Genomic DNA, 27473 nt, shown 5'->3' with positions numbered 1-27473 from the left:
GAACACTGCAAGATGGAAGTTCCTAGGGTTGTGTCTGGAACCGGAGATATTGGCTAGTGTCATTCGGTTGCAAGTAGCTGGGGTCAACTTACACGCCAGAGGCTGTGCATGAACAGCCCACGAGTGGGGGTTCTCACAGCAGAGCAGAGCAAGCCTGGCTCCCAGAGTCAAGGATTGGTGTGACCTAGCAGATCACCAGTTCAGACAACAGAGGGGAACATCACACACACACACACGGTGCTGTCCACACGCACAGATAATCACAGTTCCTCCCTCAAAATGTTTACAGCCTAGGGGCCCAATTGCCCCATGGATGGAGCCCTGCGTTAGTGCAGAGACCCATTGAAGGTAGTGGGTATACCTGCAGGGACCATCTTGCAGAATCAGGGCCTAAGAAATCCATTCTACACTCCAGGTCTCAGGAATGTCAATGGGAGCATGAGCCTGCAAAATACAAGGGGAGGCAATTCCCTCCACAAATAAATACGTACAAATCCCTGTGACGTCAGTGGGAGTCATATATGTGTTATGTGCAGGCAAGACTGCATCCAGAATAACAGAATTGTTCCGTTAAAGAGGTAAATCCATAAATCACAAGTAGTCATATTTATTGCTTGGCTGTAGAGTTAGGGATTTTTGTTTTTACATTGATTTTCATGCTAACAATTCAGCAATTTTTAATCATTTAAAGCATCCACAATATTTAAAAAAAACTTAAATGTATATTACTGTTTTACATAGCCAGCAGGTTTGGACATGGTAAAACCAAATATAAATGTGGTTATAACCTGAAAAGACATCACTTGAAACATGTTAACTTAGCGTTTTCCTATCTTTGCATCATATAATACAGATAGAATTCCCCCGTCACAAAACACTAGAATTATTAAATCTAGCAGAAATTTAATAGGTCCAATTTTTCCTATTGAAATTTGTACATAATACAGATTTAAGATTTGAAGTAACACTTATTACAATCTTCTGATTATAATTTGAAAATATAAAAATCCAATAGTTTTAGCAAATAATATCTTAACACTAACCAATACTACATAAGCAGACAAAACAGATCCACACTTATCACTTGTTTAAACTGAATAGATTCTTCTCTAAAAACATGAGGTTCCCAAAGGTTATTTTAAAGTGTAATTTAAGAAGTCAAATGAATTTTTATCAAAAATATGGTCTGACTTTCCTAAATGTTTAAAAAAAAAAAAAGTCATCCAGATTTGATTTTAAAAGGAAAAAAATATTTTAAATTAGGTCTCTCTTAATATAGCATATTTTAAGATGTTCAATATGTATGTGGCCCATATGGTCTACTGGGGTAAAATTCACCACTATGCAGAGGGCCAGCATGAACATTTGCAATATTTAAGTCTCACTTACACCCTGTTTTTAGGAATCCAGGGATGAAATCCTAGCTATATTCAAATCAATGGGAGTTTTGCCATTGACTTCAATATGGCCATGATTTTATCCCATTTTTCCAGTGAATATACAGATATTTACAGCTACATTCCCCTATCACCTGGAGTGGTGAAGGTTCAATACTTAGCATGCTAAAAAGTCTGCCCTGCCTTTCACAGATTTCCTACTAAAATTGATAATATCCTTTTAATGTATTTATTTAATCTACAGACGTTAATTTCTAAGAGTGAGCAGCTTCTAAGAGTGAGCAGAAACTATCCCTGGGTGACTAAGTGCAAACATCCACAATGCTTGAACATTCACAAAACTGGAGAGTTCACTACTGCTTCACGTTGCCAGTTCCACATGACTCTGCTTCCCACATCAGCAGAATTCTATTTAGATTTCTTTTTCATTACAGGATCTTTGAACACACCTATGAGCTACAAAGATTTAGGGCCTCATCCTGCCAAAAACATATCCCTCAATTCCCATTGGCCTCAATGGGTATTCAGGGTGCTCAGTGCCCCTCAGGATCAGGCCCTACAGAAGAGAATTGGGACATATCACAATGCATCTTGAAAGGTCAATGATGCAAATGAGTAATCAGAGGGACTTTTGTTTTCCCTATAAACTGATACTAGACAGTGGCTATTTAAGAATTGGGCTCCATCACCTTTGTAAGACTATTGTGGATACTGAAATGCCATTTCAAAATGCTTTTAGACACAGGTCTACATTCTCCCCAGCTGAATTAGAGAGGTGTAAACTACAGCTCCCTGCGCCAGCATGGCTTGCCATGACCTTGGTGGGATTCATTCCCCAAGGCAGAGGGCAGGTGGTGTTACCAATACTGGCCTCCCTCAAATGCTACTCCCGGGACAACAGGTAAAATTCTGGCCCCATTAAAGTCAATGGCAAAATTCCCATTGACTTCAGTGGAGTCAGGATTTCATTCAGCAGCTTTATGTTGCAAACAGAGGTTGCCACCCAGTGAGGATGTTCAGAATCAGTACATCTCCCAATCACATCATTTCCCAGATCAGTACAGATCCCCTTCTTGGGGGTAAGGCCTGTACCACTGCAATTTTCTCCTGATGAACTTTGAGGAACTGGAGGCCCTGGGACAGGGTTGGTCATAAACCAACCTCTTACTAGTGGAGGGTAGGAGGAAAACTTTGCCAGGGGGTAAATTATCCCATAGCTGTCTACCACAGGGTTTCCTGCACCTTTTTCTAAAGTAGCTGGCCCTAGCCACTGTCACAAACAGGATATTGGACTAGACAGACCTCTGTTCTGATCCAATATGGTGATTTCTGTATTTGTACACCAACTTCTCAAGGATGAATGCAGCTCATTTCTTTCCTGATTGGTTTATGGAGTGGGGGGGATTAGAGGGGTCACGTAAACATTTTGTAAGGGCAAAGGGTGTTAAGTAGAGAAACATGCAAGTTAAAGTAACTATCCCAACTAGTCATTCATTCTTCTGTTATTAGAGAGGAGGTTTCTATGTATAGCACCTAACAGGTATCTTCATGCCTAGAACAGGACAAAAAAAAGAGAGCTGCTGAGTGCAAAGTGCTGAGGATTGGCCGAGTTAGATGCCCAGCTGCTTGCCCATCTTGTTGAGGGCATCGCTGACAATGTCCAGTTCATGACGCAGCTCATTCACCACACTTGCGATGCTCTTGGTGTCTTTCAGGATCTGCACACTTTGTGTATATGGGTTGTACTTTACTCCAAATTGGCGCTTGATTGTTTTTGCAAACTCTCTGTTCAAACAAACAAACAAAAAAAAAAGAGAGACGGTGTTTCAAATTAAATCAACAAAAAGCCAAATGTGTCCCTGAGCCAGTCATCGCTCTTTGTCTAAGGGAGCTTGGCATGAATTCCACAAGGAAGTCAGCATCAGTAACCCATTTGCTAAACCACTTTTTCTCCTTCATAATTCCTAGCTTTATCTATATAGATATATATAATACTGATATAATGTTTATCAGATTTAAAAGCACTTTACAAAGGAGGTCAGCATTCTTATCCCCATTTTACAGATGGGGAAACTGAGGCACACAGCAGAGAAGTGACTTATCCACGGTCATTCAGAAGGTCAGTGGCAGAGACAGAAATTGAACTCAAGTCTCCAGAGTCCCAGTCCAGCGCCCTATCTAGTGGGCTTGCTAAACCTAGATCTTCAATAACTCATCTACTTTGTCTCTGCTGTATGTCACAGGAGAAAGTTATGGGCTACATTCTGCACTGATATTACTGTTTACTGCATTGGTTCAGAATAATTCCATTGAAGTTAATGGCATGACACTTTCATAAAACCAATGTAAGGGAGATCAGAATCAGGTCCTTTGACATCAACTGGTTTACTCTAGATTTATACTAGTGTAACTGAAAGCAGCGTTTCACCTGCTGTTTAGAGCAGATATTTCTTTCCTCATGAGCCAACAGTTTAAACCATTAATGTGTTTCTTTTATAGGATCCTCCTTCTCACATTGACAGGTGAACTCATCCTCATTGTCTGGGGCAAGAGCAGCCAAAGTTAAAAACCTACAGCAGATGCAGCTGATTCAAATGGGTCAGTGCATACATCTGCCTTTGAGCTGGGCGGTCTGATTCTCAGCTCACATAGACATACCTGCATGAGCTCTGCTCAGGCTAGCACCTATCGACAGCAGTGGATCTGTGGCAGCACAGGCAGCTGCTCGGGCTAGCCGCCCCAAGTACAATCCCACCCTGCTCCCAGGCACTTGCTCAGGTAGCTAGCCCAAGCCACCCCCCATGCCGTCACAGATGCACTGCTATTTTTGGGTGCTAGCTCAAGCAGAGCTAGCGTGGGTACATGTACACAAACTGGGATTCACACTTCCCAACCCATACGTAGCGGTATACAGTCTGAGCATGTTACACCTGTGCGCCGCACTACACTAAATTACCCCATCTGTTTCTAGGTCTAGTTCAAGCTGTTGTTTTTAATCTGTTAGTGCCTATGTGGTTTGGGACTTAGCTACTTTAGAAACCATTTCTTTTCTCATGTCCCACTGCGCAAAATTCTCCTTTGTGCACAGAGCCAACAGAAACCTTATGCACATCTGATGCCCCCCCGCTTAAACCCTCAAAATGGAACTCGAGGAGTGCTTTGGCCTTGTCTGTCCCTCTACACAGGGGAGAATTCCACCCCATTGTGAGAACTGAGATCAGCAGAGATGCTTTTGCTGGCAGGGCCAGGATGGTGTACCCATTCTCAGTGGAGGCTTCCAGACACTGAAACTTAGTCCATCAGACCTCAGGTCAGTTTGCCTTCATAGCATGATGCAAAGATCATCTTTATGGCCCTACCTTTGCCAGATGTCTCTAAACCAAAGCTTTGTCTTTTATTTTTCCTCTTTCTCAGATTTCTTTCTCATGAGATGGATAGGTAACAGGGACGGGGTTAACATTGCTCTCCTTTGTGGGCATTTATAGACTGATGTTTTCTGTTATGTGTGATGTGCTCAGATACCACATCAATTGACATAATAAAATAACAATAAAATAATTATAATAATACAGGGGAGAGAGAGGAAATATTGAACAGCAGCTTTTCAACCAAGAGGAAGCTAAAAATAGAGCATGATAATAAAAATTAAAGGAAATTTTTGCTGGCACACACACATCAGAATAAATCTGGCTTAGGTAATAACCGAGATTAAACAGACTGTACCTCATCTTTTCCTTTGCTTCTTCAAAACTTTCAGAAACAAAGTAGACTTCCTGGAAAGTTGTGATGATGCATTCTTGCTTGCAGGTCACCTTAGGATCAAAGGGCTTGACTTTGGCATTGCCAGAGAGAGCATGCTGGATAATAGACAAAGCATTGAAGCAAATATATTAACATTAGCACATGTCAGAGTAGTATCAGCACCAAAATAGTCCACAGGAGAAAACGGAGGATATAAACAGCGTATTGAAGAGGACAAAATGATGCCATAAATGAAATCTCTGTAGCACATCAGCTCTTAAGAGTTGTTTCAGAGTAACAGCCGTGTTAGTCTGTATTCGTAAAAAGGAAAAAGAAAAGGAGTACTTGTGGCACCTTAGAGACTAACCAGTTTATTTGAGCATGAGCTTTCGTGAGCTACAGCTCACTTCATCGGATGCATACAATATGCTATGCATCCGATGAAGTGAGCTGTAGCTCACGAAAGCTCATGCTCAAATAAACTGGTTAGTCTCTAAGGTGCCACAAGTACTCCTTTTCTTTTTTCCTCTTAAGAGTTGTGTCTGCAGATTAGTACCAGCTAACCCTTAGGAAACTGGCTATGCTTAAAGAGCCACATTCTGCCCCCCTTACTTACAGGGAGTAGTATCTTGTTATGTGAGCAAGTCAGCATACTTGAACTCTGAAGCCAATGTGACTGCAAATGTAGCAAGAGGCTACTCAATGAGAACAATAGGATCAGAATCTGGTCTGACAAGCCGAGCCTTATGCTTAAAACACATCTACTTTTGACCTGATTCTAAGAAATGCAGGGCACATTCACCTCCATCTAAAACTACTGGGAGCAATAGGGTTCAGCACACACCAAAAGACACAATTTCCAATTATTAGTTCCATGCTTTTTCACTTAACCAGAATCATCCCTAGAGGTCTCTAGGAGCCAGTTTTTTAAAGGTATTTAGGTACAAACTCCCATTGAAATCAATACCTTTAAATGTCTTTTAAAATCTGGCTCTAGGAGCTTCCAGAAGAAATGCTTCCCAAAGATATGATGCTTCAGTTCACAGTTTTGAAATGGGCCATTGGCCATAGCTACTCACTCCACCCAATATTTTGAATAAACTACCACAAAAATCAGGTGAGAACAAAGAGGGCAAATAAAGGGAGGATGTTTTCATCTTCTTACCTTGAGCTCACTGATGGAAGAAAGTAAACCAGCCCCATAGACTCTTAGCTGTCCCTCTTGCTTACACAAACCAAACTCCACGGTGAAGAAGTAGCACTGATACAGAAGGAAAACAAAAAAGAATTGAAATGGAGTGGGGGGGAAAACTGTCTTCAACACAGATGCAACTATCGGTGCAGCAGATTTTGTAAGTCAAGCAAACTAGACCAAGGGTTATCAAGCTGGGTGTAACAACCCCTAATAGAGTCTTGAGCAAATGTCAGAGGGTCACAATTACCCTGCTTTTCCCATTTTGCTAAGTGGAAGGGGGCCCAGAATGAGAAAGGTTAAGAACCACTGAGCTGGACAGTTCTGACCAGTGAGTTTACTGCTACTATTCCACACCCTAGGCTCACCTTTATCACAGAGACTTTTGATCTCAGCAGAATCTAGTCTGAGCTCTAGTCCTGTCACACAAATGCACTGAACCATCCAGTTGAAATTGTCATGAGACAGCTTAATAGAAGCACTGGAAGCGACCGAATTTTTAAAAAACTGATAAATAATGAGGTCAGCCAGAGGGGCATGAAAAAGAGCAAAGCTCCCTGTTTTCTCTTTAGTTCTGTTGTCTGAAGGAGTTTATGTTTATTTCAGTTAGCTGGCTTTGGAGATTTGTGTAGGTATATTTGGGGGAGGGGAGAGTTCAGAAGTGCTTAGCAGTATTGATCTGATTCTGCTCCCATAGACGGCAATGGGAGCAAAGATAGGCCAGCGCTGTGTGCTTTTGAAAAATCCCACCCATTGTCTCGGTTTATTATAATTATTTTTTCCCTCTTAAAATTTCTTTCAGAACATCCAGAAGACTTTGGACATGGGGCACCCACAATATATATATTTTTAATTTGTTGAGGGGAAAACCCTCTCACTACTAAATTGTAAAGATACACAACCAATTGCATCCTATGACAACTATATTTCCTTTGGGTTAACTCTAAAGGATAAAGAAATAGATTATTGTGGGAATTCATCCCAGAGGTAAAAGGGCTTGGATTTAGAAGAACCAGACCATTGGTTCTCAGTCTGGAAGTTATGATACCCAGAGACACTTATTTTATGGCTAGATGGAGAATATCATTCAGTTCATATCACTTCTGTTCTATTATGGAGTTACAGAACAGAAAAAGTTTAGAACCAGTGAAACAGACAATACAGTGAATGATTTGCTTCTGCTGATAATGAATGATAAATCTCCCAATTACTTCAACGGGAGTGGGATCAGCCCTGTAAGATGCTGAGAGCAATGCAAGTGGGATTATCACCACCAAAGATTGAGATACTACTCACTGTTGCCAGTTTTTGAACAGCCTCATCTGATGCCCCAAGCGATGCCAGGCCAATTTCCTGGGAGAACTGAGCAAAACTGGGTTCAGCCAAGAGTGGGACATGACCCAGGAGTTCATGACAGGTATCACTGAAAAAGAAACAAAGCAGAAGCTGTGAGATGATGCTCTTTCTTGCTGAGGGAGTGAAAAAGCAGCACCATCCAATGAATACAATGGTCTCCGAAGAAAACTCTTTGTAACACTGAAAAATGATTTAATCTCAAAATGACAGAAAAAAAAACATTTCTCGTATTAGATTGCATCATATTAACTCTACAAAAAATACTTAGGCCCAAATTTTCAAATCTGGATGCCCAAAGTTAAGCTCCTAAACCCATATTTAGGAGCCTAGGGTGAGATTTTCAAAATTGCTTAATGTTGGCCTAACTCTGCTTCCATTTAAGTCAGTGAGAGTTTTATCATTGAGCAAGAGGAGCAATGTTCGGCCAACACTGGGCGCTTTTGAAAATACCATACCTAAGAAAGGAGTTGCCTGGTTTTCAGAAGTGCTGTGTATCCAAAAATCTCATTAAAGGCAGTGAGAGATGCAGGCACCCAGTATCTTTGAAAAATCAGGCCATTCTTACCCAGATGCCTGAATATGGATGTAGGAGCCTAAACTTCAGGCACCCAGATTTAAAAACTTTGTCTATAAGCTACAGGTTTTTTGCACATATTTGACTTCTCCCCAGAAATAAAACAACTTACGGCTCTGGGGTGTAGAGAGGGTCCGAGCTGTGCCTAACATACTGAGTGCAGTGAAAAACTCTGAATGCTAAGCCTGCCAAGAAATCTCTGGGTGACAAATATCCGGCAACTGGACGGATGGTGAAACCTGTGCGCTCTGAAAAGCAATAGATAAATCATAGGTCAATGTGGTATAGAATTGTAGGATGTTCAAAACTGTGTTTCTCCTCTTACTTCTGGGTTAGATACCACAGCATGGCTTTGCTCAAGGACAAGGAGGAAAACTAAAGATGAGCCATGATTAAAATTCCCACATTTGAAAATTACCAAGATAATGCCTAACCATCTCATTCACAAACTCCAGCAGTCACTTTAGTGCTGGCCTTGCCCACAGATTTCACTATTATATAAAACAATAATACCACATATATAAAAATGGTGGGGAGAGGGAAAGCTATAATAAAGGACCATAAGGGAGAGGGGTGAAAATGTCAAAAGGGTTGCTGTTTGCCTTTATGATTTACTCGTGTATTATTCATGATTCGGTTAGCATTGCTTGCAGTCCATGTCAGTATAGCATGTGGTCTCATTGTGTAATGATTCCTTTCTCTTTCTCCTTTGATTCATTGTATTGTGTTCAGAACTACAGAGCACTCGCTTTCATAGATTCAAACCTTTTAAGGCCAGGAAGGACCATTATGATAATCTAATCTGAGCTCCTGGACAACATAGACCATAGAATTTCTCCAGATGACTCCTGCATCAAGTCTGTAACTTCTGACTGAGCTAGAGACATCCAGTCTCGATTTAAGGACTTCATGTGATGGGAAACCCACCACCTCTCCCTTTTGGAGAGAGGATCTCTTCTTAGGGCAGATATTTATTTTAAAACCAGACCCTGTGCTTTTCAAATGTACAGCATGCAGGTCATGTACATCATGTGATCCCCACACAAAACTTCCACTGACATCAGTGGCTGTATACAGTCCTTTTATTTTTAAAGTGTTATGTGGCACAGGAACAAGATAAAACCCAGGGTATTGTTTTAATCACAAAAAAGTATATACTGGGCATAAGAGGTCCCTTAAAATGCATGCAATAGAAAAATGTAATATTCATATCTCTATAACGTTACATGATGTTTGTCTGTCTTCCCACGACGTACATGTGCACCCCTGCCCCATATTGATTGGATTATAGTACTTGCTGAAGTCACCATCTAGTAGCTAAATACTGCTTATAATTTGTAGTGCCAATATGAAGAGAGAGAGAGAGCATGTCACCTTCTAGTGGCTGTGATTCACAGATGACAGAGGGGCAGCTTTTTAAAGGTTTATAGATGCCTAAACATGCAGATAGGCATCAAGGGAGATTTTCAAAAGCACCTAGGTGTTTAACTCCCATTGGTATAGCAGAGAAATTAGCACATTACCTTTCAGGAAGCGCGATACATCTTCCAGCTGGGGGATATTGTCTTCTCGGTACCCACAGTATTTGGTGAGTAAGGGTAAGTTTTTAAGGTACTCTCTGCAGGCATGAGTTGGGTAGAGTTTGTTGAGCTCTCTGAATACAGTGCCCCAAGTCTTGATCTCCTCCTCAGTGAATTCAATCTTGGGGATTGGCTCACCGCTATAATGAAAGGAGAAAGAAAGGATGTCATGGCTCAGAATGGATAGCTCTGGAAATGGATGACTCATTTACCTAGTACTGTTATTATTTAACATTTATGTTGCTGTAACATCCAGTCAGGATCAGGGCTCTGTTGCATTAGATAATTTATAAATACACAGGAAGATTAGATGTGGTCTCTGCTCTGAAGAGCTTACACTCTACAGGTTTGATCCAACTCCCACTGAAGTCAATCAATGGGAATCTTTCCACTGACGTCAGTGGAATTGGCTCAGGGACTCAGGCCCACACCTTGCAAAGAGTTCCATATGTGTTTAACGTTGGGAGTAAAAAGTTCAACCCTTGCATAAGACTTTGCAGGATCAGGACCTAAGAATGTAAAATTTTTCCTCAACCTGTATATTACTAGTCTTCATTACCTTTTCAATTTCTTTAAAGGAAAGGAAAGATAATGAGCTCAGTTATCATCATGATAAATCTAAGCATCTAAATGTTCATTTGCCATGTGAAAATCATGCTTTTCTAGAGAAACCATGAGTATCTGTCAAAATGTATTAAACCTAGCCTATCACCTCACATTATCCTCCTGGATCTTGATTAAACTGGACTATTGTGAGGACTTGAGTCAAAACCCATTGAGGGTAATCGGAATGCTGTGTCATGATTTTACCAATAGTGATTTCAGGGCCTGACTAACAAACATGATAGAAATTAACCTCCCAAAGATAACTGTATCAACATAATAATGTTGCAGACTATTGGATTTATGCGGTGCTTGCTGATTCCATTAGTGCAGTAGTTCTCAAACTTTTGTACTGGTGACCCCTTTCACATAGGAAGTCTCTGAGTGCGACCCACCTTATAAATTAAAAACACCTTTTTATACATTTAACACCATTATAAATGCTGGAGGCAAAGCGGGGTTTGGGGTGGAGACTGACAGCTTGCAACCCCACATGTAATACCCTCGCGACCCCCTATTTGAGAACCCCTGCATTAGTGTATGCTGCTGTGATTACAGGTTTATAACATTTCTGTGTCATTCCCAGTGGAGGGGGTTGACATCTAAACCCAGATAGGGAACAACATAAAAAGTATGCTCAGAGTCAAATTATAGCACTTAAGTCATTAATGTATCTGACTCGAGGAGAGCCCACTGTGGGGTCCTAAATACCACAAGGCCCTTTTCAGTTTCATTTCACTGTGCACTTCTAAACCACTGTAGCTAATGCCCTATTATGAACCAGACTGCACTATTTTGAACAAGAAACTAGAATAATGATTATTTTCTTGCTTCATTTATAGTTATCAGTCAGCAGGCTAGATTCTGACCTCAACGTCTTTGCCCCACTCTGGTGGCACAAAGGTGATAGAGATCTGCCCTAATAGGGTAATCATGAAGCTGGTATAGCCAGCTCTACAGCATGTGTTCCCCACTCTCTCAGTTACAAGTGTGTGTTCCTAGGCAAGATGGAGGAGTGACCATAAGTGACAGAGGGTTAAGCCAGAAATCACTACAGTCCAGTTATTCCCAGCTGGTGGAGCCATCCCATTGCGACCACTCTAGATGGCATAAATAGCTAGCTTTAAATTATAGTTTGATCCTCAGACCTATCTGAGATCCTGGGAATAGTAAGGTGGCTTTGATCAACCTTTCTATTCCTCCCACCCTGGTTCCTATACCAAACACAGCTCAGCTAGGCCTGGAGATCTGGCCTGGTGAATGAGAACTACTTATTTTATCCACCTCATTATTCCAAAGCAAGAGACTTGTTTTGCAAAGAGTCATACTTACTGTTTGTAGTTCATAGCTAGGTCTGCAAAATACTTTCGCCTCTTACGATAAACATTGTCTTTGAAACCCTATGTGTGGAGAAAAAGTAATACACATTTCCATCTCTGTAATAAATAAGCTTATTAACAAAGAAAACACTATTGTAAAAGCATGTCCTGGGAAAATAAATGGTCAAAATAGGAGCCTGTTAGCGGTTGTTAGTCTATGAAATAAATAAATCACCCAATTTAAAACAGAGATCAGCAACTTCATGCACATAACTCTTGATTTAAGTATATTCTGTAGATAAGGATTCCTTTTTCAAAGCGTTACACTAAATTGGTTATTTAATTGATTGCTCTGAATATTAGAAATTATACCCAGTTCGATTTGTTTTCTTTATTTGGGGGGGTGGGGAAAAACTAGGGTGTCATTACTTTAGAGGAAAAATAAATCTAGTTCAAAACAGCATTCCTTTTGTCTGAGTATTCAGGACCTAACCCTGCAGTTGCTACACAGGCAAGACTCCATTTAAAGCTTTCAGAACTGAGGTCAATGAGAGCCATGCCTGAGCAAGGACACCAGGAATAAGTCCCAGAGTGACACAGTCAAAACCACAAAGCCACTCTTATAGGGCAAAAACTGATCTGTCTTCACTCATTGTTACAAAAAGCAGGGAAGCTACTTACTGGATGGTCGGCATCCAATTCAGACCCATACATCAGAACACGGTTCGCACATTTATCCAAATCTGAGATCTTCTTAGGAAACCAGGGGGTATTCTCCATGTCTAAGGAATGCATGAAATCCACAAAGTTATTAATAAAATCCAGTGGGTTAAAAGAGGAAATGCCTGTTTCAACTTTAGCTATGGCAGCTACAAGTGAACTCAAGAGGCTATTGAGAGGATGGGGGTGTCCTCTGCCTATCTGGCACCAGCACAACATCTAACACTTCCTCCTGTGTCACTAAAACACTCTATTTAAAGAGCATTAAGTCATAAAAATAGGGGGAGGAAATGGTTAACTAAGGGCCTGGAGCTTAAATGGTTTTTCTCTAGCTGTTATTTGTATTACAGTAGCACCTTCCAGGCCCCAGCTGAGCACATTGTGTTATGTGCTGTACAAACACATAGTAAGAGACAGTCCCTGCCCTACATAGCTTTAGAAGATACAGACAAAGGGTGGAAAGGGAAACAGAGGCAGTGAAGTGATTTTCACAGCAGAGTGGGAATAGAACCCAGGTCTCCCATGTCCTACTGTAGAGCCCAGACCACTGAACCACACTGCCTCCCTAATAAGGAGAAAGAAGTGCTCATCAATGTTAATAGCTTTTCTGACTGAGTCTGGGGTTCTCAGCTACAGTAGCCCTGCAGCCTTAAAGGGACATGTCATTGTTTATTACAGACTCGGCTTTGCTTAGCCCAAGAGAGCCTTTGTTCCCCTGTCAGCTGGGCTATGTTCAACTCCTGCCCCTGTACAAAGCCAGAGTAAATGGGTGTTGTCCAGGGAAGCTACAAGCCTTATTCTCCATTGCACTGCACCTTGTGTAGTAATATACAACTGAGCAAAGACTAGGAGTCTGATACTCCGGTTGCCCTGAACTTCACGCAATCATTTCAACCAGTGCAACGTGAGTGCAAAATAGGTGGAAAGCACCATCAAATCAGAATGACAGCATTTTACAGCCACCTTGCACCCAGGATGCAGCATGGTAGAGAATCATGCCCTGTGTGAGGGAGTTACACAGGACCCCCCTGCTGTGGCCATCACTCCAGTTCCTGGCTCAGAACAGTGTGTACAAACCCAAACGTGGAGGGCTGCCGTGACCACTGCATCTCTGTAGTCCTGGACCCACTGGCCACCCGCCTGTCCCTCAGCCAGGCCCTCAGTCAAAGTGCTGGCCTATGCAGAGCTCAGCAGGGGCAGGGTCACAGTTCACCCAATCTGCAGCTTCCCAAACCCTATGTAAGGAAACTGCAGCAGTTCTGCTACAATGAAATCCACAAAATTATTAATAAAATCCAGCGGGTTAAAAGAGGAAATGCCTGTTTCAAGTTTAGCTCTGGCAGCTACAAGTGAACTCAAGAGGCAATTAAGAGGATGAGGGTGTCCTCTGCAACCTGCACTCTGGGGTGGATCTCACCTCCCCTGAACGTTGGAACCAGAAAATAAAAAGACTCTTTCATTGATATTTTAAAGCATTTTCCTGGTTTGTATGAGCCCAGCACTAATCCAGGCTCACCATCCTGATGTGGGAAAGGAAGTCAGAAGGAAACAAGAGGGGCATCCTCTGGAGCAAGAAGGGATTCATAAGGTGCGTATCTCTGCCTGGGAGGAAGAGCACCAGAGAGAATCTCTACACAGAGGATAGAACATGGAACCATCTCCACTGGGGGAGCACAAGATGGATCTCTACAGAGTGTGAAGTGTAGGAAGGGATACCTTGCACTGACTGAAGTGATGGACCATATCCTGAGCTGGTGTGAATAACATAGCCCCACTGATTTCAATGAAGGTATGCCAACTCACCATCTGAGCATTTCATCTTATAGCTTTCAATGGAACATACCTTTTGTTTTACCCCATTTCCTTGTTTTACTAGTTCCCAAATACCTGACATAAAAGGATTGAAAACTAACTCATAAGAAAGTAGCACAATATCCTCTTCCCCATGTGTAGTTTTGCTAGAACATCCCTCCATACTTACCATCCTCCTGCACAGTGACATTATCTGTGGGGTTCATGGATACAATATTGACGTGGGATTTTAGCAGGTGGAAGATCTCATTCAGTTGTTCCATGTTACTATCACAGTCCACAAAGATCTCAAACTCTGAATTTCTTCGCCTTGACTTTCGGGACTCGATGTGCATCAGATTCACATGTTTCTCCTATTTATAAGAAAAATGTTTTAAGCCAGGTTGATTAGATAATCTGCACTGCTTGCCAAGCCAATATTCTACTGCTTAACATTATCTCTGTGAAGTCTCTTTAGGTAAACAGACCTATTAATAGCAGCTTGCTTATTAAAAAAAAGATAAGGAATGGTTGTTTTAAAAAAAAAATTCCCCATGTCATAGAAAATGAAAGAGGGGTGCTTTTATTTCCTCAATTTTAATTTAGAAGTATGGTAGAAATGTCTTCCTCTTCTTGCATTAATCCCATCAAATGGGGTCCTCTCTCTCTCTATCACCCCACATGTTAAAATGTCTTCCTTCCTTTTCCTTCTTTCCAACCAACCACTCCTTCTTCAGTCAGCCTCTGCCTTTTTCCTTCAGCCTTGATCTGTTGGATTCTCTTCCCCATGTAGTTGTCAGGACTTTGCTTTACCAAACGGTCTGAGCCTGCACTCCCTCATTTTTTCATTTATGGGTGTTATTTCGAGCATGTCTCTAACATACACATTCCTCATGTAGTCTTTCTTGCTTACACCACTCATTCGTCTCCACATTCACATTTCTGTGGAACAGATCATTTGCTCATGTTTCTTCTTTGGTGCCCAGTGCCATACATTAAAACTGGATGGACCACTGTTTTTGTATACTTTCCCTTTTAATCTTACTAGTATCTTCCTGTCACATACTACACCATTTATCTCTCTCCATTGGAGCTAAGCATTTATTATCCTATCTCTAATTTTGTCCACCATTTCCCTGGATTCTGGACCCCAAATACTTGGAACTTTGTGTTTTCAGTATTGTCTACCCATCTAGTTTCAATGATAATTCTTCAGTGTTCACATTATTGAAATTCCATACCATATACTCTGTTTTTCCTCTGATTATTTTGAGCCCATGTCTCTCCAACACATCCTTCCATTTATCAAGTTCCTCTTCTATACTAACTTGCTCCTCACTGAGTCGAATGATATCATCTGCAAACAATGTGCACCAAGGTGCCTCCTTCTGCATGTTCTTTGTAAGGGTATCCAAGAGAAGGATAAACAAGAAAGGGCTCTGTGCTGATCCCTGATGCACTTCCACCACCTTAACCAATAGTTTGTCTGTTTCACCACTAGAAGTTCTGACTATTGCTGTTGCACGTACATACGTGGCTTGAACATGCTGCACATAAAGTTCTGGTATCATTTTCTCCTGGAACTCTGTTAAAAGCCTTTTCCAGAACAATGAACATCATGTGAATATATTTCCTTTCCTCTCTAAATTTATCCACTAGCTGTCTCAGTGCAAAACTGCAACTACCGTCGACCTTCCAGGCATGAAGCCATATTGATTTGTGCTAATATATACCTCACTGCTTGTCTCTTATTGAGGACTCTCTCCATGATTTCATTGTTTGACTCATCAAATCTATACCATTATAATTTATAACTATAGTAAAATACATTTTATTTAAAATTTTTAAGCACAGAGCGGCATAATAAAGTGAACCAAATCCTATAGTCCTTATTCTAGCAAACCTTCCACTGGCTAATGAAAGCGTAAAATCTGCAGGTTAATTAACTAGTATAGTTGATTAGCAGTTGAGTCACTATAAATCACTGTCTGCCAATCAAGTCAACAAATGTTTGTTACTCTTAAAAATAAAAAAAAAGTGAAAATGATAATTTTCCAATAGTATCATTAACTTTTGTTTTATCTGAAAGAATATTTCTTAACAATGTTTCATAAAATGAATGAATAGGGCTCTCTTAGTAGTAACATTATGCAAGGACACATTGGAGAGCAGTATTAACCCACTTACTCCCCAATGGTTCAGTGTGCTGTATAGACGGTAATGTTCAAAGCCTGGGGTATCTCATCTTGCTCAATGGTAATGCAGCTTCTTCCATTGATAAAGGAATGACATTGGTGATCCGGAAAAGAGTTAATTCAGTCTTCCTTCATATGTAGGATAGTTGTCACAAAGAGGAGCATACTCAAGGGAAAACACAGCAAGCAGTACCCATAGGCTGAAGCCACAGAGTTCAGAGCTGAACTTCCCAACCTTTGAAACATTGCACATGTGGGGTTTTGATTCATCCCACCATAGAAATGGGGAGCTGCAGTAGAGTTCAGATCTGGAGTATTCTGATCAGGGGGGTTATTATTTCAGATCCAGCCCTTCTAAAAGGCCAAGCGTACTGATCCTTCTCCTATTAAAGACAAAACTCTCTGGACTTCAGTGGGAGCAGGAGACAGGGCCCCGTTTTTGAGGGGTATCAACGCAGCCTCTAATTTTGCAGGCACAATTTTGCATTCAGAGTTTATTATGGGTCTTTTCTTACTAGGGGAAATAAATTATGCTGGGGGCCAAAATGACACTTACATTAAAAAAAAAAAAAAAGCTGTAGAAATGTGAGGACTACTTACCTGAAAGAGTTTTAGCGCTTTTACAAGTCCTCCAACTTCATTCTTTAAGGAAAAAATAACAGCCGCTCTACCTCTTTCAGCTGAATTGTCTTTGTTCTCTTTATTGTCTTCAACCATTGTGTAATTCGACTTATTTAACTAAAAGCACATAAGAAAATATAGATTTGTTGAATAATAATAAGCTATAAAGACTCCTGTGCAGTTTATATGCTACAGCTCTCCGTGCAGGAATATCACATTTTGATGGAGCAATTGCAAAAATAAAGTGCCATTCAAATCATTATATACACTCACATGCATACAGATAGGAACATGTACAAGTCTTTACAGAACTGGGGATTAATATAGGGTTTCAAAAAAAAATCAATGTGGACCCTTTTGAGAGGTCTTTGGTAGTTCTTCAGCAGGATGCAATGCATATATTTCATAAAAGTATAGTTTATAATTAAAAATAAATGATTCACAGAAGTAATAAGGGTTAGCGTGAGTCTTCAATAAAATACTTTCTAGGGGTTAAGTACAAACTTGAAAAGCTAGAGTGCCTCATCCAAAACCCATTGGAGTCAACAAATGGAAGGTCTCTCATTGACTTCAACGGGAGCAGCATTAAGTCCTAATATCCTAGCACTGGGAGTTCCTCTCCATTCTGTATCCCTGAGTCAGAATTGCTGTTTGGACATAAGCGACTACTTTTACAAAGGAACCAGACAAAAACCTAAAGGAACCAGAATTATATATTGAATAAAATCCCTTAACTAGGAACTTAGGTATAATCTGATTAATAAAGCCATATAATTTCTTCTCAGAATTCCTTGCTATATGCTTTAAAATAACTATCAGAATCATGCTCTGACATGTAAGTCTCAGAACAATCTCTGATCAGTTTAGTCTCTGGCAAGTTTTATGTATAAAGCTTTCAGATATATCAATTGGCATGACATTTTGATCTTCAAATGTCTTTATTCCCCCTCTGCCTTCTTCCCCCATCCCATTTGTAGCTCCCGCTTTGCCTCATTTCCCTTTCTCTGATGGTGAATTAAGGAATGTTGTGTATTAAGTGATGGTACATTAAGCAGGTTGCTTGAAGTGGCAAAATATTTGACATTTTGCTGAAAACAAGATGAGAATGCTTATTTCAAGATGGATTAAAAAAGATCCAGGGACAGACACCACCTCTAGACAGAAAACAAGCTCATATGATCTATAAATAGCATCCCATTATCATTTCTGGCAAAGTAAACTTTTTTATGGGTGGATCATCTCTATTTGACATATGTTGGACTTGGCCCAGCTAATTTTGGCACACATTGCTTCAAGTGGACTACCTCATCTGCACACAGATGGCCTTTTCAAATGATAAGATTAGGAAAACTGGAATGAATGACTCCAGTAGAATCAGGATTTATACTAGGCCACAAGCAGAAGGGTGGGATTGGATCAGGGCAAAGCCGTTAGGATTTGTGTTTCCCAAGGAGTGAGTACTGAAAAAGAACAGAAGCAGGTACATATATTTAGAGAAGCTAGAGTTCTAGGTTACAGAGAAAGTAATGGGTACTCTATCAGAGAAAGCCAAGCTGCATATGAGCAGAAAACAATTAACTGGGTTATTTTTCATAATTATATGCATTAGTTTGGAGCATGCAGGTGTTATCCCCTTTGCTAGGGCCTGATTCAAAGCCCACTGAACTCAATGGAAGTATTCCCATTTACTTCAAGGGGCTTCGGATCAGGCCCCTGGGCGCCACTAAAGATTCTTTACTATATGACGAATGTTGATTTTGAATAATGGTGTAGACTTCATCACTCAAGCCTTGTCTACATCTAAAATGTAGATCAATCTAGCTGCATTATTCAGGGCTGTGAAGATGTAGTTTGACCTAACCCTCACTATAGACACCAATACATCAATGGAAGAATTGCTACAGCCTCTTGAGGGTGTGGATTTACTACAGTGATGGAAAAAAACCTTTCATCTCTGTAGTAAGTGTCTACACTATAACACTATAGCAGCATAGCTGCAGTTGTGCCACAGTAGCACTTGTCGTGTAGACACACCCATAGTCTGATTCGACGTAACACTCAAGAATGTGCATTCAAGTCACTGGGGCTTAAGCACATGCTTAGGTCCTTTGCTGAAATTGGACCATAGAGTCTAATCCAGAGTCCTCTGAAGGCAATTGCACTCTTTCAATTAACTTCAGTGAGATTTGGATCAGATCCATAAAGGGACCTGTTCAAGTTATGGTGTTTGGGGAGTAGTATCATATTGCACAGACAGGAAAATTTAATAACCTTTCACATGCATTAACATGGTATTCTCAAACACAGAGGCCCACATTTCCATTTTCAGACCACATCCTTCACCAGCAACACTACAGTTGAAGTTAGAAGTGAAGAATATGGGTCTGTATTGTGGATACACAGAGTGGGATGGCATTGTCTGAGGGCGAAAGCTGTCAGACAGCAAAATCATTTTATACAGTGTAATGCACCACCTTATTCTGAAATTCGACATAGTTATAAATGATATTGTAAGATGTGCAACTGACCACAAACTGTAATTACAAATGAACACTAATACTTTCTCTTTTCATATTGACCTAGTTAAAACAATGTCATATTTAGGATCAATTTATGTAGCATACAAAGCATATGTATGCTACATTCTGGGACATAGAAAGCATAGGAAAAGAATGTATTATATTGTAATGGGTACTTTCTGAAGAGTGTCTCCATCTTGCAAAACTGGGGCGGGAGGGGGGAGAAGAGAAGAGAAATTGGAATACTAAAAATTCACAGATCTCTAGAATACAGATTCTTCTGTATGCATACGTTGCGTGATGAAAAAGCCAGTGGTGACCACTGGCTTCCAATAATAATGTTGTACAGAATGAACAAAAAACGGGATGGCGAAGGAGGTCTGAGTAAATGCAGCCACCATTTTGCTGCAACCCCAGGACAAAAACAAAATGGTAGCATAGAAGAGAATAGCTATTCTACACCACAAGCATTCCAGTTCTTCCTTGCACCGCCTATTCACCTCTGCCTGGTCAGTCACTTTTTCTTTTCCTCTTAGCATCTATGCACTCCTTTGCAGGGAATGGGAAGTGAGAGAAAGCTAATATATATATATACATATATTTTTTTTACAGTAACACTTAGATTAAATATAAAATGTTCAGTTTTCAGAGCAGAAAGTAAAAACCTGCATAACTCTCTAGCCATGTAATTCAACCAGGAATGGAGAAGGGGGGAAAGGACCTCACAATAAATAGCTAAAAAAAAACAAGTCCTCCAGTGAAGACTAGACTTGACATTCCTTGTACTTCTACAGTAAAAAACCAAAAAAGTCAGAACAAATACTTTTAAAAATATAATTTGTCAAGCCTTTTTACACCTCATTAAGAGGCAAAAGAAGGTAGAAACCCCCATTAAAAAAAATTCCTATGCAGGTGGTCACCTTTGTGAATTATGGGCCCAATCGTGCAAGGTGCTAAGCCCTTTAATGGGAACTGGGATATGATGAGCAGCCTCAGCTCCCATTAAAATCAGCTCAGTGGGAGGTCTGTTGAGGACACATCACCTTGCAAAATTGGGTCATAATTCTAGAGAAAACTAGCAGACAACATGGGACCCAATCCTGTTCTGTTGTCTCTGGCATCAGCAGAGCAGGACTGGGCCTCGTGTTTTAAGACTATTCCTGTTAAGGTACAAACCATAACCAATCTCTGCATGAATTATTGATTAAAATATGGTAACATAGTTGCAACAACTGATTTTAATAGTTTATAATTTAACTAGAATACATATTTTAAAAATGCTTCTCTTTGCTCTACCTGCCAGTCTCTACACAGAATATGAGCCAGAAGGCAAGAAAAAAGTATTTTGAAAATGTAAAATGGTACCTTTTCCCCCAATTCATTGTTATTTTCTTTATCTAATAATGTAGTAACAGTGATCTATTAAACAATTAGCCTTTGATAGGACTTAAATCTCAGTGAAAATGCACACTCAACGTCCATCCATCTGAGAATTTTATACTGCTGTCCATCACTGTAGTATCTGAGTGCCTTCTATGTAAAATAAAAAATAATAGTAAAGTCCCCACAAGACTTCATTGAATCTCCAGCACTTCTCCCTTTTCAGGTAAAACCCATTCTTGGGGTAGGGTTTTTGTCTTATTAATTTACTTTTGGGGTGCGAGACTGGGGTGTAAACAGATCTAAATATAGTCTTCTAAAATTATAACCATCTTTTTAAGCCTTTAACTGTACAGCTGAAATGATGAGAAAAAACTCTGTTAAAATAGAATAGTGAATGTAAATTACTGCTGATTGAGTTACCTATTGCTCCTTAGAATCTGTGTGGCTTTGAGCAGGTTTAAGCTCTCCTTAAACATGCATTTAAAGGAAAAATAAGATTCATACTTGGCTACTGTGTAAACTGGGAACGTTAGAGGGGGACAATTCTGCCCCCATTTAAGTCGATGAGCCTTTCGCTATTGAGTGCAGTAGAAGTACATGATCCAGCCCAGTTGTATTTTTCATATCACAATAATATCACTAACATAAGTAAAACTAAGGGTCTGGCAGCATTTCCATTATAAAGCCATGTTTGGGGGGCCTACGGTAATTTAGGCAGACAAATTTATGTGAGAATATAACTTGATGGGCAATTAATGTTTTAATCCTCCCCTCGATTAGTATTGATTTGCAGGTTACTTCCTCAGTTTCCTTTAAACATGTTTGTTATTAAATAGGCATGAAGGAATGTTCTTTTGGGTGACCATTATTGGATGCAACCTGATAGGGAAGGTATTGGACCCTCACTTAAAATTTTCATGTGACCTAATTCTGGAAAACAAAATATCATCGCTGGCCAGCTTCTGCAATACAATTCATATTTTGGTTACTTTGGCTTCCTGAAATATCTGTTGAACATGGAAAAGCTATTGTTTCTGATAGTAATGGAATAAAGTTTCAATCTCATTTGAATACTGAATAATACCCTTAAGGGCAATCAGACGTTGCCCAGATAACTGCCTGTTTCATCCGCTATGCTCGGACACATTTTAAAACCCTACTCTTGTTTAGGGTTTTTTTCCCCTTTCTTCTTCTTCCCCTCCTGGAACAGATCTCTCTCTTTCTCACACATTCACAGAGCCAAAAGTAACTTCTATGCTACCTGTATTTCATTTGCTCATGTTTCTGAATGTTACTTGCTTAGCTAAATGTTTTCCTTCCTATTCAGACACAAGCACAATTTGCAATAACAGGTCCTGTTCCAATTTCAGGTACACTAGCACAAATCTGGAGTAACTCCACTGATATCAGTGGAGTTACTGAGGATTTACACTGGTGTGTATCTGAGATCAGAATCTGGACCAAAAATTCAAGAATTCCAGATTCCTTTTTCTAAAAATGAAAATACCCTGAGAGCAATGGCAGAACTGCTGGCAAACAAGAAGATGGAGTGGGGGGTTCCCCATGTTTTCAGCAGTCTTAACATTAGAAAGGTAATCCCGAGCTCACAATTTAGTCCAGTGGGCCATAGCCACTTTGTGTAATTCACAGACCCATAGAGTTTCTCAGTGGGGCTGAAAAGGGCTCAGCGAAATCCACCTTAATCTTGTAGGTGACTGTGCAGATAGAGCGGGACACGGGCACTGCTAAGATTAAATGGGGAGTTATTAAATGCCCCCAGGGTGTTTGTCTTAATCCCATTAGGAAGTAAAATGTCAGCAGGTTGTTTATTCCAAACGACTGAAAATCAGGCTCAAGAATTCATTGGCTTCATGTTATACCCATGGGGAGACATCTCTAATCCCTAATGAAACGGCTGTGAAACTGACTGTTTGGGGTGCAAACAGGCCTTTTATCTTTATGAATCCCAAGACAAGGCACTACCCAATCCCCTTATGCTTTCCATGCATGAGCTCTGAAGCTGAGGCTCTTGCAACCCCAGAGAGGGGCCAGGAGCAGGTGGTCGGGGAACACGCTCATGTTAGACTTTATGGGTAGAGAGCAGTGTTACCCCCAAACTTTCCTCTGGTGTAATGGGACAGGTTGAAAACCGCTGCTTTAAACTGGTGCATCTTGTCTGGCTTTAGATAGGCTTGCCCACCTCATGCCAAATGTCGACTGGGTGTGGGACACGGCTGATCCTGTCCCTGGTGTGGTGGAGAAAGGGGCTAGATGGCTCTAGAGCAGAGCTGCCTAATTTATTCAGACCTGGTTAGTGAAGGGCAGATGTTAGTGCTGAACTAATATGGAGCCTCTGCCTTTCCTAATCTGCTCCAGATCTCAAGGAAGGGGTGTTCATACTACTTACATCAAGGGCAGGTTCAGCAGAGGTAAATCTCCTATTACCTCCTAAGCCAGCCCTCCCAGTGCTGGCTCCAATAAGTCCCCGATGCACTCTTAAGATGGACAGCCCAGCTCACCTTTTGCTCATGGTAGTTTCAAACATCAGGAGACTTATGTGGTATTTTTGTAGCATGAGAGCATAGGTGCTGGAAATAGAGGTGCTAGGGGTGTTGCATCGCCCCCTGGCTGGAAGTGGTTTCAATCATACACAGGGTTTATAGGTTTGTTCAAATGTGACTGTACTGCGGAAAGACAGCTTGATGGCCTAGCTCAGCGGCTCTCAATCTTTCCAGACTACCCCCTCCAGGAGTCTGATTTGTCTTGCGTACCCCCAAGTTTCACCTCACTTAAAAATTACTTGCTTACAAAATCAGACATAAAATATGGAAGTGTCACCTCACACTAGTACTGAAAATTGCGGACTGTCTCATTTCCACCATTGATTTATTTTAGAATTCTATGGGAATATAAATATTGTACTTACATATCAGTGCATAGTCTATAGAGCAGTATGAACAAGTCATCGTATGACATTTTAGTTTGTACTAACTTCACTAGTGCTTTTTTTATGTAGCCTGTTGTAAAAGTAAGTAAATATCTAGATGAGTTGATGTACCCCCTAGAAGACCTCTGAGTACCCCCCCAGGGGTACCCGTACCCCTGGCTGAGAACCACTGGTCTAGCTGGACTGCATTAGATCTCATCTGTCCCTTTGAGATCTGAGTTTTACGAATTGCCCAAAAAACAGGAGAGACAAAACACTGACATTGCCAGCAGGGAAGCAAAGCAGAAGCTCTCACTAGAGGTTACTGAACCACAAACATCTTCCCGATGCCGTTAGGATACTTTGGGGATATTTAATAGCCACAAGAGTCAACCAGCGGTCGCCAGACGCCACTGGGCTCTCCCAACGAGCTGAGATCAGTCTGAACCCACCAGCCTGGAGCGGCTGCATGAAGGTGGGGGACGTGGGGGGAGAGAGGTGTCCAGGGCTGATCCCCGTGTGCCGCACAAACTGCTCGCCGCCCCAGGGCTCCCCTACCTCGTTATTCAGCTGGTTCTCCTCGAAGCTGGAGTTCATGGAGTCGAAGGACCGTCCCCTGCGGGCTCCCTCCATTCGGCTGGACAACATGGTGCTGGAGGAGCGACTCCGGGGCGTGCAGCTCGGGATCCTAGATCTGTGACCGTCCGCGGCTCCCGGGCTATTTATGCGGGGCGAAGGCAGGGGCGGCGGGGGGGGGGCAGGAAGAGCCTTTCCTAATCTCCTGCCAAAGCAAATAGAAAAAAGGGCGCGTCACGGCCACTCCAGTCACGGACCGGCAGGGGCGCCCCCCCCCCGCAGGGCCCACGGGAGAGGCGCTCCCCGGGGAGTGGATCCGCCCCTGGCGAGGCGTCACTCCCACGCCCCGCGGGGCCATTTGCAGCGACAGCGCTGCGGGAAGTGACTCACCTGCGGTACAAGGGGCCCCGGGGCTGTTTGATCCTGGCCCTTCCAAAGGCCGGCGGGCAGTCACGGGCAAAGGGAGGCCGGGGGTTGCCGATCCTGGCGTCCGCATTGTACCAGCCCGGCTGGCAGCTCAGCTAGACGGCCCTGAACTGGAAACCACCCGGAGTTCACCCCGCTGCAAACCCAGCGGAGAGAGAACTGGGATTTGGGAGGCTTCTCTTCCGGACACAAAAAAACTCCGGAGCGATTTCTCACGTTTAACTTGTACTTCAAAAATAACATGTTTCTCCTAGAAACGGGCTGACAGCTAAGCGCATTACCCCAGCTCCAGGCAAACCTCAAAGATCCCAATAATAAAACAAGCTGGTCAGGAAGTGAAGGGGGTGTGTGTGATCATTTCTCTTCTCCAGGGCCAGAAACACATCGAGGTGGGTTAGCGTCCAGATCTGCCCTTCGCCGACAGAGCAGGAGACCGCTCAGCCAAGAAGAAATGACACCCGGCAAACAGACAGAAACACTCAGCGGGGTTTCGATATCAACACAGACGCGGTTCCCCTCCGCGCCCATCCCACCCCAAGTAGACAAAGTGAATTACAATCCCAGCCATTGGAAATTAACAGAGCTTCTAACTGCCTTCTAATAATATAGGGCCAGCTTCTCCTCAGCAAAGGTAAATCGCCTATTATCGCCTAAGCCAGCCCTCCCAGTGCGAGCTGCAATAAATCCCCACCGCGCTGTTAAATCTCACAGAAGTCAATTGAACCCCTTTTTCCACTGCATGCATCCGATGAAGTGGGCTGTAGCTCAGGAAAGCTTATGCTCAAATACATGTGTTAGTCTCTAAGGTGCCACAAGTCCTCCTTTCCTTTTAACCCTTTGTTTTCGAAGAAGCTTTTTTTCTTTATTGTGATTTCTGCCTAGCCTAAAGATTTCCTAGATGAATTGTAAGGAGCAATTGTATACTGCCTGTAAACCCCTTCCATACCTGCCTACTGAGAGAGAGAGAGAGAGAGAGAACTCCTCTATTTTGAAGGCGACCGTACATAAGTTACTAGTAATCCTAACTAGGCAGGGACACACTGCCCCTCTTCGCGGCTGTTGAAAAGTGTCAACTGGGTCTGTAAAGCAAAAGCAACAGAGGAAATGAAAAATAACGAAACGAAGTGCAATGAAGCGGAAAGAGAACGAAACGACTAGAGAAAGCAGCCAAGGAGATGAATGCAAAGACATAGCAAAAATAAAAAACAACCCAACCCCAAACCAGAGCACACCATCTTCCATGTACACAGTAGGGGGGGGGGCTTTCTTTTTCGGGTGCTTTTCGGCTCCATTTTGGTGAGGTAAGCGTGAGTTTTGGGGGTGGGAGGGAGATGGGGGAAGATTTTGTATTAGGGTCCTATAAGCAGGTTGGGGGTGGGAGGTGTTCCGGTTTTAAAAAACAACCACCCTGTGAATTCGTTTGGACCATCTTGGGCACTTTTCCGTGTCCAGATCTGTTGGTGGTTTCCACACGATCACTGGGTTAGACACTGAAGGCTGCAGAGCCCCAGGGCTGCCCAGCTTCAGGGGATGTCCCAGAAAACAGCCTGCAAGCGACCGGGCCACAAGGAGAGCGAAATCGGGACGGCTCCTCTTGCTGTCTGGCAACAATATCATTTGCACGGACATTACCAGCGGCTCCCATTATTCGCCCAGATTCCCACCTCAAACAGTTCCCTTCTTGCGGTGCCCGTCCACTCGCACGAGAAAACCCAGGGCAATTTTAGGACCAGTGGGGAGCCCCTTCCTTACAGCCCCGGCTGCATTGAAGTCAATGGCAATTCCTATTGACTTCAACAGGGCCAACAAGTCACCACTAAGGAACGAGGGGCGGGGTGGGGTTGCTGGCACAGAAAGGACGCAGGTTTAGGACGGGAAGCTGCACACGTTAATGCTTCCAGGGGCATTATTCGCCCTGCAGCACGTGAGAGCTGGTCAGGGAAACGAACTGAATCTTTCAGGGGGAAATGATGCTCCAGCCATTCCTCGTGCCGTCGCTACCTGAATATTTGCTCACGGGTTTCTCCACCTTTGATGTCCCCTTGAGATCTCTGTCTTTTGAAAATGAGCTTCAATTGACCTCACACTGAGTTTGAAAACAGAATAATAATTCGCTGTCGATCTAATCCTGTATTATCGGGTGTTCTCTCCCGCCCACCTGGGGGTGAAATGAGTTCCCCGATGTCCTTTCCTTTAGCGGCTTGCTGTGTAATTCCGAAAGCATCTTTCCTTAGCACTTCGAGAACTGGCTGACATTTTTTCGAATTTCCCTGAACAATTTTTCGTGAAAAAGTTTTACATGTTGTGTGTGAATCATGGTCACGGTTTTTCAGCAGCCCTGCGTCTGATCAGGGCGCAGAAGACCGATATCAGCCCATCTAAACATGTTTTTGGCCACTGATTTCCACGGGGAAGGGGCTTGAAGTCTACTGGAGTTTACCCAAGCCCAGCTGAACTATTGTCCGTGCGGGAACAGTCCTGGTTCGATCCCCCCAGGAACGTGGCATGAGGGCCCGCTGTAATGTAATTGGAGCGAACGGGGAGTGGAGAATAA

The 27473-nt window shown here is 42.2% G+C and overlaps 1 protein-coding gene across 1 annotated transcript; it reads right to left on the bottom strand.

Annotated features, from left to right (window-relative positions):
* Positions 1 to 618: 618 nt before the first annotated feature.
* On the bottom strand, positions 619 to 24617 carry TPH1 (tryptophan hydroxylase 1). The gene is made up of 11 exons (XM_074956919.1): positions 24476 to 24617; positions 17069 to 17206; positions 14464 to 14647; positions 12444 to 12544; positions 11776 to 11843; positions 9784 to 9980; positions 8373 to 8508; positions 7627 to 7753; positions 6304 to 6399; positions 5121 to 5254; positions 619 to 3182 (listed from the first exon to the last, which is right to left on the bottom strand). Exons 1-11 carry the CDS (start codon positions 24563 to 24565, stop codon positions 3008 to 3010), a joined length of 1446 nt encoding a protein of 481 aa, XP_074813020.1. The 5' UTR covers positions 24566 to 24617; the 3' UTR covers positions 619 to 3007.
* Between the last annotated feature and the right edge of the window lie 2856 nt (positions 24618 to 27473).

This window comes from Natator depressus, chromosome 6 (assembly GCF_965152275.1).
Source record: "Natator depressus isolate rNatDep1 chromosome 6, rNatDep2.hap1, whole genome shotgun sequence".
Lineage (NCBI taxonomy): Eukaryota > Metazoa > Chordata > Testudines > Cheloniidae > Natator > Natator depressus.
This window is presented reverse-complemented; position numbering and strand designations above follow the sequence as displayed.